Here is a 13,648-nt window from a genome sequence, read left to right as displayed (position 1 = left end):
GGGCGACGCACTTGAGGGGGGTGGGGGGGGGCAGGCGGGCGGACGGGTAGAGAGGGGCGGTGTAGGAGGGCAGTACACCGATAGGGCCGCACGTCGGTTGGAGGCGGAGGGGCTGACGAGCATGGGTGTTGGCATTGGTGGGATTGGTGTCGACGGGCGGAGGCCGGCGAGGGGTGGCAGGTTGGGTAGGGAGAGATGGGGCGACGGGCGGAGCTGGTGCCTAGTGTAGATTGTTGTGTGTTGATTATTGTTGACTAGGGTTAGATCTCCATGGTTATTGGGCTTCATTTGTTTAGGCCAAACCTTATATAAAATCTATATTTGATCCCTCTACACTGTAAATTACAAGTCACCGTGAAAAACTAGGATGGGGAGTGATGCGCTGTCCCCGCCCCCGCTATCCTTGGTTGGGATGAGTTTTGGCCCACTTTATTTCTCATGGATGGTAGATACCTACCATCTTCATCCCATCTTCATCCCCTAATGGATAAATTCATCACAAGAAATCGGTGATCGAGTCCTTGTTGCCACCTCTACCTGCACCTGCATTAGCACGATATGGTCTGGTCAAGAAACGAAGCCGCATCAATCATTTCTCCTCAGCCTGCCTCAAAGGAATTTTGCATCTCGCATGCAGGCTCTTGCACGCATGGAACTTACCCGGCACCCAGCTATCTACTCTCTTGGTGCGAGTCAACCCATACGCATACAACCAAATACACACGCGTATTTACAGTGTAGGTGACAACTATTTAAGACGACATAAAATGTTTTCAGTTGACAGTACTGCAGCAAAATATTGAAATATTAGCCGCTCTGCTAATTAATAGACCGTACATACTGTGCACAGTTTATTTCGAGGTGAAAGACTATAACTGAACTGTTTACAGAAAGCGGTCTTAACGGCGATAGTTTTTCTCTTAGAATCGCCAACTTTGTGGTGTACTACTGATAGTAGTCAAAATTAAGAAATAATTGGACATTTTCTTGGATTTTACAGTATCATCTGCTGCAAGGTAAGATGTTTGACTTTTTAAGTTATAACGCTTGATCATTCGTCTTATTTAAAAATTTAGTACGAATATAAGAAATGACAAGTCGTGCTTAAAATTCTTTTAATAATAAAATAAGTCACAAGCAAAATAAATGATATTGTTATAATTTTTTAATAAGACAAATAATCAAATATTGTAAGCAAAAAATTAAACATCTTACATTAGGAAATAGAGGGAGTATTATATTTTGAACAACTCTAAAATAGTAAATAGCGTAGGTTTATGTGCTTGATTAGGAGCTAAGTTAAATCATGAGAAATATTCTCAAAATTAATACTAAGCGGTGACAAAGGCTACGTACAATCTTTTCTCATTGTGGATCATAGATTATTGGGTCGTAGGGGGTGGATGAAACTATTTTTTATTTTATGAGAAAAATATGGTATGAAATCGTAGTAAATCGACATATCCCGCGTAACAAATCCTTATTAATAAGGAAATGAATTAGAAGGGGCTATAGGATACGGGCCATGGCTCTCTGTGTCCTGATTCAACTAGTGGACACTTTTTGTAAGCTACTAGCAAGGAAGCGCGTTTTTTCTAAAAATGTTCTATACAAAAGTTACTCATATGGTCTTTCGATAAAATTTCAACTTTGTAACAGTTAACTTAGTTGTTTATTTTCTTAAATAGTACCATAAAATTGAATAATCCATAAAATCAAAAAATCTTAAGAGAAAAGAACACCAACGTACTATTAATTCATGCTGGGCACAAGATCATAAAAACGTTTTGAATTCAATCTACGAGTTCTGTCTGTTAGTTTCGTACATGACTCCTTTCGAGATTGACAACAAAGCAATATATCGGAAGATCTAAATGAATTTATTCGTCAAGCCGCCCAACCCCCGCCTCTCAAACTCACTTGACACCCGTCAACGTCAATGCCTCATGCTTGCCTGCTGCAGCGTGTGAGCTATCCTTCCTGCGCATCTTTCACCATTAATCTAATAATCTCACTAGTCGCTCTAGACATCATTATCTTCGACCTTTCCTGCAGTAACCATGCCCTTGTGCTCCTCTCTGGCTGCAAGACCCTCAAGCTTACTTTTCTTATCACTAATTTCTATGCTAAGCTGCTTATTACTCAACTTTAGAGAATTGTTTAGACCCTTTTTAACTGTACCGAGTGATAATATAAGTCTTCATTATTTCACATTTTTTATTGTTTGCATTGAGACTTCTTAATTGATTTCATCACAAGCGGCACCCCTCCATTTTTGCATTCCCGGTACCACCACTTCACCAAGTCAACAAGCCAACAACTCATTCGCACGAGGGACCTGAACGTACTACTTAGAGCCTCGATCAGCATTGAGGACGATGTCATGTGCCATTGCCAACCCCGCTGGTCCCAGATATATCATCGGGCATGTAGTTTTTAGGTAACTATTATCACTATTTTTGCATTGTTTTACTTGTAAGATGCTTCTATTCTTGATAAATTGACTATGTCTCAACAATGTGGCAAAATTTCAAATACACAGTGGATACACAGTACCATCTTTTTATTAAAAAACAAACATGACCACAAAACTACACTCCATCTTCAATGCCCTTTATCAAAATTATATAGAGAATAACACTAACAATCCACATCATCATAACCTAACATTAGGCTAAATCCATCATTACTCATCCACAACACTATTACAAACACTAAATAGTTCACCTCATACTCACTAAACGAATAACCATGCAGGGGCTACTACTTAACTATATCAACCTTGTAATTTTCCATGAAAGCAAACCTGCAATATTAGAACAATACACACAATAAGAAAATGTATATATGAAATAAAAATATAGAAAATAGTATAATTAAGAACATATAAAGCCTTACAGTTAAGTGTGCATAATCCTATCATGTGCACCCTTTTCTCCCTCACTGTAGAATAAACACCCACACTTGGTACATTTGTAGTCCAAATTCCTATGAGTAGATCCATTGTGACCAGCTAACTTATCTCCATTTATCGCTTGAACATTACTCCCACCACTCTTCAGAAAACAAACCCAACAAATAACTAAACCATCAGCAACCTTGCTCATAGCGAGCTTGTATTTCTCATGCATATCATCATACATCTTGAAACTAAAGGATGCTATGCTTAGTTTGTGTTTGGATAAAACTATACTATTGCATATATAGATATATATATATATATATAGCATCATATACATGTTTATTTCGAAGTGGAGATGATGGAGAAAAAGTTATTGTGACTGCATTCAAAAGAAATGAAAGGATAAGAGTTTGTAATGAAGGAATACATGAGTAAGGTAGGTTGATTTCAAAGACAAGAAATGTGAAGTGCAGTCAAAGAAAAAAAATGTGCTCTATAACAAACTATCCATCTCTTTTCTATGACTGCACTAAACATTTCTTTGTCTTTGAAATCAAATTACCTAAAACATGTAGTCCTTTATAACAAACTCTTATCCTTTCATTTCTTCTGAGTATGCTGTCAAAGTAACTTTGTCTCAATCATCTCCACTTGGAAACAAACATATGATGCTCTATAACAAACTATCAATCTCTTTTCTATGACTTCACATTTCTTGTCTTTGAAATCAAACTAGCTACTCATGTATTCCTTCATAACAAACTCTTATCCTTTCATTTCTTTTGAATGCAATGCCACAGTAACTTTTTCTCCATCATCTCCACTTCAAAACAAACATATATATGATGCTCTATATATATGCAATAGTATAGTTTTATCCAAACACAAACTAAGCATAGCATCCTTTAGTTCCAAGATGTATGATGATATGCATGAGAAATACAAGCTCGCTATGAGCAAGGTTGCTGATGGTTTAGTTATTTGTTGGGTTTGTTTTCTGAAGAGTGGTGGGAGTAATGTTCAAGCGATGAATGGAGATAAGTTAGCTGGTCACAATGGATCTACCCATAGGAATTTGAATTGCAAGTATAACAAGTGTGGGTGTTTATCTACAGTGAGGGAGAAAAGGGTGCACATGATAGGATTATGCACACTTAGTTGTAAGGCTTTATATGTTCTTAATTATACTCTTTGTTCTCCATTTTTATTTTATATACGCATTTTCTTATTGTGTGTATTGTTCTAATATTGTAGGTTTATTTTCATGGAAAATTCCAAGGTTGATATAGCTAAGCAGGAGCATGTATGGTTATACGTTTAGTGTGTATGAGGTGAACTGTTTAGTGTTTGTAATAGCGCTGTGGATGAGGAATGGTGGATTTATCCTAATGTTAGGTAATGAAGATGTAAGGTGTTAGTGTTGATCTCTATGTAATTTTAATAAAGGGCATTTAAGATGGAGTGTACTTCGTACTCATGTTTATTTTTTAAATAAAAAGATGTTATTGTGCATAATAATCCACCATGTATTTGCCATTTGTCACGTGTATTATTGAGACATATTCAATTTGTTAAGAATAGAAGCATCTTACAAGTAAAATAATGCAAAGCCAGTGATAATAATTACATAAAAACTATATGCCTGATGATGTACATGGGGGCAGCGGGGTTGGTGATGGCACACTGCAGAGTCCTCAAGGGTGATCATGGCCATAAGTATGTTCAGGTCCCTCGTGCAAATGAGTTGTTGGCTTGTTGCTTTGTTAATGTGATGGTACACCGTGGTGCAGTGCACAAAAAAAATGCAAAAATGGAGGGATGCCACTTGCAATGAAATCAATTATGATGTCCCAATGCAAACAACAAATTAAATTTGAAATAATGAAAACATATATTGTCACTCGGTTAAAAAAGCTCTAAACTCTTTGGAACAATCATAGAGCCTATTTTATAGTAGGGCTACATATCGGTCCAACTTTTACAACCATGCTAACATCTTAATTTCTTTTTCGGTGCTAGGTAGAGCCTGAGTCAACCTCACGTGTGGCGGAGCTAGAATGAAATACCGAGAGGTGCCACTCATTTTTTTTCACTCATTTATTTTTCGGTGTTTTGAACCAGGTTTAGGCTACTACAGGTGGCTGAATTTGGAGTGAGAGGATGCATATACGGTGAAAATAGATGAATTCTAGTTAAGAAAAAGTTCTAAACCAGGTTTCTGGGAATTCCCCGACTTCGTGTAGCTCCACCGTGGCTCACATCGAACAATGAGTAGCTTAAATTAATCAAAGTAGTTTGAACAATTTGCATACTCCAAACGCCTATCTATAGGTAATTCCTGCGTTCTTACTTATTTGATTTACACCTACATTATATTATTATGTGTTTTATATTCCTATATTTTCTTTCTTGTGTTTTGTTTGTCGGTGTTCCAAAGAAGCTCTACGCTTTTCATATAAATTGTCCCAAAAATAAAACATTGTTAACCACATTATATGATTTTGTTCTCATCAAACAACATAGTTGAATTGTTTCGAGGTATCCTGTTATGGTTTTGATCTATACAATATCACCCAGGTCTACACATGAATCCCCCACCCTTAGATCTTCCTCAGGATGGCTTCATCTTTGGTGACCTCCGGTGATCTCTACCAAGCTCCAAGTTAATTCCGATGAGATCCAGTGGACTCAAATAGTGGACCTAGGGTTCGGGTGGAGGAGGAGGCAGGACAGTTTCAAGACCGGGGAAGTGAGAAGTGTTCCAAGCATAGAGGCATGGACGGGGCAGCGGTGCCACACCTCTGCTGTGGGAGAAGGAGGATGATGGGTCGGTGTTGGTGGCATGAGAGTTTGGTGTTGGATTGGTTAAGAGTAGGAGCCGGGTAGAGCTAATATGAGAGGAGTCGGTGCCTAAGAACAAGGGCGGATAACGAGTTAGCTCGGCTCAGCTCGGCTCGTTAAGATAATGAGTTGGCTTGGCTCGGCTCGTTATCATAACGAACTAAAAACCCAGCTCGGCTCGTTATAAAGCTCGAGCTGGCTCGTTAGGCTCGTGAATCATGCATGAAAAGTTAACCTAAACAATTTTTGAATAGGTTATACAAGCAAATTTTCATTTCAAACATGTAAATCATATGAAATTGTATTTAAATATAAAAGTTTGAACCAACAAATCACATGGTGAACCTACGAAGTACTGAACACATGCATTTCAGGGTGGAATCAATGAACGCCGGTAAATCGCGTGTCTTTGGTCTAACTCGTTAGGCTCGCGAGCAACTCACGTGCCAGCTCGAGCTAGCTCATTATCTCCAACGAGCTAAAATGCTAGCTTGGCTCGTTAGAAAAATAAAACGAGCCGAGTCGTGCCGAGCCGAGTTTGTCAAGAGTCGAGCGAGCTAACGAGCCACGAGCTTTGTGTCCACCCCTGCCTAGGAACCTGGTCTAGAATTTTTTTTAATTATGGTTCACCAAATTTTCCATCCTCTAAGTTAAATCACATATGATGTATATTCCATCACATGTGTTAATTGGGTTAAGGAGGCTTTTCATGAATATTAAATCTATCGGACGGTTAGAAAATCGTGTGATTTGAAAAGAGTAAATCACATGTGGTGTATAGACAAATCGCTGGTGACGACTTCTGTTCTGCGTCACTGTAATTCGATCAGACTTCAAAAATCAAAAGACATATCGTACCCGCCAATAATTCAAAACTGATCCCGAAAGCTATACCGTATCCGACTCTGATAGGAAGAGCTCCATCGAGGCAAAATAAACGCTCTTGTGAACAGAAGAATTGAAATCATGTGCATGCCCATCGAAATCACTAGATCGAAGATGCCTAGCTAATAAGACGATCCTGATCATGGGCAGCCATGCCGGCCCATGGTCGAACTTGCCGGCCGACGTCCTGATCACAATTCTCGAGACGCTAGACATCGGCGACCTCGTCCGCGCCGGCGCCGTGTGCCAGTGGTGGAACGCCTCGTCGTCGAACGTCCGTGGCCAGCACCACCTCCTCTCCCGCCCACGGACGCCCTGCCTGCTCTACACCGCGGACACCGGCGATGACCCCAACGTGGCCAGCCTCTACAGCCTCACCGACCGCCGGTCCTACACCGTGCCGCTCCCGGGCCCCCATGTCCATCGCCGGTGGCTCGGCACCTCCCACGGCTGGCTCGCCACCACCGACGACGACGCAACGCTCCACCTCGTCAACCCCGTCACCGGCCAGCAGATCAGCAACCTCCCCCCGGTGACCACCGTCGAGACGGTGAGGAGACTGTTCGACGAAGATGGCGCCGTCGTCCCGGGCTGGTACGTGGTCTACCCATACGACTGGACGCTGCGGGTGGAGCCACTAGTCAACGCACCCATGACGATGACCGCGCGTGAGCTGTCGGAGTATCTCTACCTCCGTGTCTTCCTCTCCTCAGACCCGTCCGACGGCGGCGACTGCATCGTCGTGCTCCTCCACCGTCCCGACGGCCAAATCTCCTTCGCGAGACTGGGCGACCCACACTGGACATGGATACGCACGCCAACCGGAAACGAGCTATACGTTGACGTCGCCTTCAGAGCCGATGGCCGGAAGCTCTACGGGATGCGCCGTGACGCCACCATTCACGAGTTCGACCTCAATGGCGAGCCAGCCCTGGAGAGAGCAACCATACTCCCCGCCCAAGAGTGTGCGATGTGGCACACCAACTACCTCGTCGACGCGCCATGGCTAGTCGGCGACGGATGGCTCCTGGTGTGCAGGTACATGGGGGCAGCAAACCTCCAAGCCTACACGGCATGGCTGGCGGACCGGAGCGTGCCCTACGACGGCGTGTGGAACACGCACTTGATCAAGGTGTACCGGGTGGATTCTGCGGCAGGGACAGTGGCGGAGATCAAGGACCTCGGCGGCCACCACGCCCTCATCTTGGGATGCAACAACTCATTCGGCCTCGCCGTGGCGGATTGTCCGGGGATCCTGCCCAACCACATTTACTACACAGACAACGAGGAGCAATACGCGCTCTACACGCCGGAATGCGCGAGGGACATCGGCGTTTACAACATGGGAGACGGGAGCTTTCATCAGGTCCTGCCTGCTTCCCCGTGGTTGGATTGGCCGCTGCCTGCTTGGATTATCCCAAGCTTTAATTTGGCTGCACACCAGGGCAGCTAGGCACACAAGTACGCATGAATCATCACAATGAGAGCATTTTTCTTATATATCATAAGGTAAAATTTGATATCTTCTAGTACCTAAGGTATCAAAAGATATCAAATTTTACATAAAAAACAATGGTATTTTTTGATAGGATGGTAAAATTGCTCAAACAATTAACGTATGGTTAGCTTGGTGAGTACGGGTTGGTGTTCGGTCTTTTTGTTTGATATTTCAGTTTTAAAGAAGATTCAGTTATCTAAAACTCAACACTGAATTACGTGAAAAAGAATTCAAGATCGAATTACTTTATGGCTTTTATAAGTTATTACTATAAAAAAAAGTTCGTGTGTTGCACCGGGTCAAGTTAAATTTAATTGTATAAATTAAAATAAATTACGTGTCGAGATAGGAATAGTGAAATTGTGGCCAACACGCAAATGATTTGAGAAATGTACGTCGCATTAGGAAGCTTATAATTGATAATAGTAAATTATGCTCCACATCATACACAATTAGTAAGGTAGATGATTTTTTGACAATAAAGAAATATAGAGACACGCTATACCCTATTATGTCATTTTCAATCAAGTTCTCTTAGTCATATTTCCTTTATTTTTATTTTTGCTGTTAACTATATTTCTACACTATTTACTATGTTAGAGTTTTTCAAAATATAAAGATGATACTGTAAAATCCAAGAAAAATGTCCAATTAATTCTTAATTTGACTACTGTCAGTAGTACACCACAAAGTTGGCGATTGTAAGAGAAAAACTATCACCATTCGCCACGTATTTTTGTAAACAGTTCAATTATCGTCCTATACCTCGAAATAAACTGCGCAGAGTATGTAAGGACCATAAATTAGCAGAGCCGCTAATCTTTTGGTATTTTGCTGCAGTGTCAACTGAAAACATTTTAAGTCGTCTTAAATAATTAATTGTCATCTACGACGGTAAAGACATATCTCCTCCGTTCCTAAATGTTTAACGTCGTTGACTTTTTTATACACGTTTGACAAATCGTCTTATTTATTTTTTAAAAAATATATAAAGCTATATATATGCATAAAGATATATTTAACCATAAATAAAATGATATAAAAATAATTAATAATCGTGTATAAAAAAATCAAATACGTCAATTAGTCAATTAGTTACTCGGACAGGGAGACTAGAGAGATGGGTGCCTGGTACGTTCCATGCGTGAGTCTGCACGCAGGGTGCAAAATTCCTTGAGGCAGGCTGAGGAGAAATTATTGATGCGAGCTTCGCTCCTCAACCCGGAGTCCTAGACCATCTCATGCTAATAATGCAGGTGTTCCGTGCGCTTATGCGAGCAAAGCATGCATAGTTGCATGGAGAAAAGGTTGGCCCACCGGACAATTTTATTATTCTTGAGAGAATATCTTTAGGTATCAAAATTTTAGTAACTCATAATTAAATGTGTTAAATTTTATAATATAAAATATGGTACCTCCCGACAGTTTCTCAAAAATAGTAAAATTTCTCGGACTCACCTCCCTCTCCAGCTTGGCGAATAGGGTGTTGAGCAACCACCTACCGATCGGGGCCCTCTTTCCCTCTAGGTTTGGCAAATTTTTTGTCAGGGAAGGGGCCTCGGCGGGGCCCACCCCAATAGGGTCAGGGTCAGGGATGAAATTAGCCATGCGGGGAACAGGGTTGGGACCCTGTATATTTCATAGACGAGGACATGGCGCCAAAAATACACGTGAGGATCCCATGCTACACCGAAATTAAAGAAATGAAAATTATTGGGCTATTCCTACTTTTGACCCAACAAAAGAGCAAACCCTAGTCTCCCCTAAATAGTCTTGGCCCAAGCCGCCGCCGTATCTCATCCTTTCCCAGTCTCCCTCGAGTCACTATCGCCCACCGACTCCTTCGTCGGTCGTCGCCAGACCGCCGCCCCACGTCGCCCACCCCTCCCCCCCCTCCGACCCCCGAAGCCGCCTTGATATGCCTGATGTCGACGTCATCGCTGGCTCCTCCGCCCGCTGCCCCCATCTGCTCGATGCCGACGCAACCGATGGCTCCTCTACTTGCCTTCGTTGGACCACCGCCCTACGCCTTGCGCTCGCCGCCCTTCGCCTGTAGCCCCCCGACGCCATCCTCCCATCTGCCCGATGTCGACACCGCCGTCGTACCACCTCGATCCCTTCGACTGTCGTCCCCTGACACTGCCCTCCTCTGCCGTTCGCACGACGCCACCGGTATTGAGGAATGTGGGGGCCCGTTCGTGGTCAGGGACCCGGCGGGGACCAGATTTCCCCCGGGTTTCAATTCGGGGCCGGACTGGGGATCAAATTCATTCTTTCATAATGTCATTGACTTTTAATTAACCTCTATGATTTGCCATTATCGTCCGATTAGTCACCGTCAGTATTGCACAATTATCATAATGACCAAATGCCCTTGGGATAAAAACTTCTAACATTTGGGCAAAAATTCCAAAATACCATATTTTAGGATTTCAGCCAAATTTTGTGTGTTTACAACCTCATGCTTAAATTTTTTTTTTCGATTTTTTGGCCCAATTTTGGAAGTTCTAATCCTAGTGGTATTTTGGTCATTAGCAAAAAATTGTACTTTGCAAACGAAAGCTAACCGAACATGGATGGTAAATGGTTGAAGTTAAGCAAATGTTAATAGGATATTATACAACTGAACAAAATTAAGAGCAAATTGTGGAATTGTGCAAAGTCAAGGTACATTGTACATTTTTTCTTTATATTACATCCAATTATATATTTATATTTATATATATATATATCATAATCATTTGCATGAGAAAGTAATAAGAATACATCATTTTGATTACATTATATGTTCGTTCATATAATTTTTTTATATATGTAATACTATAGAGGTGACATCACCCTACAAAATAGTAAAGAGGTCAGCGCACTCAAAATGCATATGCAACAAAACAAACAAAATATTTTGCATATCATATCTATGATATAACAAGCCAAACAACTATATTTAGATTCATCCAATATAACAACCAAACAAATACATGTGTAACTACTAAACCAGGCCAAACTTAGCCTAGACGAGAGAGATGGGCTAGGCTTCACAGATGCAAACAACCAAACACGCTCTAAGGCCATGTCTGTGTTACCTTAAGATAAGATTATTGTAATATAGATTATAAAATAATCTAAAACAAGAATTAGATTATTGCATCGGCTTATTACAATCAAGATTTCATATGACTATAAATTGATAAGCTCCTCCAATGATGCATTTTGTAGATTATAGATCGGTTAAAGATCCACATCTTACTATGTATTTCAGCTTATAATTATCCAGTTTATAGTAATGTGTCTCGATAATCCAGATTACAATAATTCAAATAGAAACATGGCATAAGTGGATCGTTGAGCATATTATTGCCACGGATTATCTAGCTATTTTACTACAGGGAGACATTATCTTTTTTATAAAGTAATTTAGCAAATAACGTAAAACAAATGGTTTAAGCTATGTAGCGCAAATGTTTTCTTTCCGGGAAAATACATTTTCATAGCGTGGAGCAAATAATCTATTTTAGTACTTCAATCTTTGTCAATTTAATTCCAACTTGAAGAATCAAACCCAACAGCCGGGCCCTGATTTTCTGGCTGGCAATCGTGTGCAATGTGTGATACTGAAAACGAGAAAAGCCTTATCGCACCCGGCAATAATTCAAAACCGATTCAAAAACATATGTCCTCCTATCTTAGTCCGTATCTGACTGATCCGTCGCGCTTCAAAAAAACTCCCGTGCTATATATCTCTTTACCTACCATAATTAAAGTTGAACAACAAGAATCAGTAGAAGAAGGGTAATAACTCGATACGGTTGTCATGGACAGCCATGCCGGCCCCTGGTCGGACTTGCCGGCGGACGTCCTGATCACAATTCTCGAGACGCTAGACATCGGCGACCTCGTCCACGCCGGCGCCGTGTGCCAGTGGTGGAACGCCTCGTCGTCGTACGTCCGCGGCCAGCACCACCTCCTCTCCCGCCCTCGGACTCCCTGCCTGCTCTACACCACCGCGGATACCGGCGACGACCCCAACGTCGCCAGGCTCTACAGCCTCACCGATCACCGGTACTACACCGTGCCGCTCCCGGGGCCCCATGTCCACCGCCGGTGGCTCGGCGCCTCCCACGGCTGGCTCGCCACCACCGACGACGACGCGGCGCTCCACCTCGTTAACCCTGTCACCGGTCAGCAGATCAACAACCTTCCCCCGGTCACCACCATCGAGACGGTGAGGCGACTCTTCGACGACGATGGCGCCGTCGTCTCGGGCTGGTACGTGGTTTACCCATCCAACTGGACGCTGCGGGTGGACCCGCTGGTCAACCCACCCATGACAATGACCGCGCGTGAGCTATCGGAGTACCTCTACCTCCGTGTCTTCCTCTCCTCCAACCCGTCCGATGGCGGCGACTGCATTGTCGTGCTCCTCCACCGTCCCCAGGGCCAGATCTCGTTCGCGAGGCTAGGCGACCCGCACTGGACGTGGATACGTACGCCAACCGGAAACCTGCTATATGTTGATGTCGCCTTCAGAGCCGACGGCCGGAAGCTCTACGGGATGCGTCGTGACGGCACCATTCACGAGTTTGACCTCAACGGCGAGCCGGCCCTGGAGAGAGCAACCATACTCCCCGCCCAAGAGTGCGCGATGTGGCACACCAACTACCTCGTTGACGCGCCATGGCTAGGCGGCGACGGATGGCTCCTGGTGTGCAGGTACATGAGGGCTGCAAACCTCCAAGTCTACATGGCATGGCGGGCGGACCGGAGCGTGCCCTACGATGGTGTGTGGAACACGCACTTGATCAAGGTGTACCGGGTGGATTCCGCGATGGGGACGGTGGCGGAGATCAAGGACCTTGGCGGCCATCACGCCCTCTTCTTGGGATGCAACAACTCGATCGGCCTCACCGTGGTGGACTGTCCGGGTATCCTGCCCAACCACATCTACTACACTGACAATGAGGAGGATTACGCGCTCAACAAGCCAGAGTGCGCGAGGGATATTGGCGTTTACAACATGGAAGATGGGAGCTTTCATCAGGTCCAGCCTCCTTCCAGTTGGTTGGACTGGCCACTGCCCGTTTGGATTATACCAAGCTTTAATTTGGCAGTACAACACACTAGAACAGGGCAGCTAGCTATAGTTGCATAATGATCCCAATCAAGCTATAGTTAGTTCGTATTAGAACATGGAATTTAGTTTGTTTAAACACAAGAGAAACACAAAAATGTACGTATTATTTTGTATTGTAAATTTCATATATTGCACTGTAAATCTTCTGTTATATGAACTAGAAAAAAATTGCATGTAAGTTGGAACGGAAAACCCCCTGATCTCCCCCATGCAAAATTGATGCTGCCTCGACGAATTATCGCAAGACTTATTTGTTGGATTTATTTTGTGAAAGTGGTGGGAGCAATGTTGTGATGTAGCAGATCTACTAATATGAATTTAGGTTTCTCCTTCTACTAAAAATAAGAACAGGGTGAAACACCTTATTAGTGATTAAAAATTAATTTATTAA

The 13,648-nt window shown here is 42.9% G+C and overlaps 2 protein-coding genes across 2 annotated transcripts; both read left to right on the top strand.

Moving 5' to 3' along the window:
* The first annotated feature begins 6,770 nt into the window (after positions 1-6,770).
* Positions 6,771-8,081, top strand: LOC102722971. Its single transcript, XM_006657152.1, has one exon. The coding sequence runs from the start codon at positions 6,771-6,773 to the stop codon at positions 8,079-8,081; it is 1,311 nt and encodes a 436-aa protein (XP_006657215.1).
* Positions 8,082-11,937: 3,856 nt separating this feature from the next.
* On the top strand, positions 11,938-13,275 carry LOC121054730. The gene has a single exon (XM_040525195.1). It carries the CDS (start codon positions 11,938-11,940, stop codon positions 13,273-13,275), a length of 1,338 nt encoding a protein of 445 aa, XP_040381129.1.
* Positions 13,276-13,648: the final 373 nt, after the last annotated feature.

This window comes from Oryza brachyantha, chromosome 6 (genome assembly GCF_000231095.2).
Source record: "Oryza brachyantha chromosome 6, ObraRS2, whole genome shotgun sequence".
Classification (NCBI taxonomy): Eukaryota; Viridiplantae; Streptophyta; class Magnoliopsida; order Poales; family Poaceae; genus Oryza; species Oryza brachyantha.
This window is presented reverse-complemented; position numbering and strand designations above follow the sequence as displayed.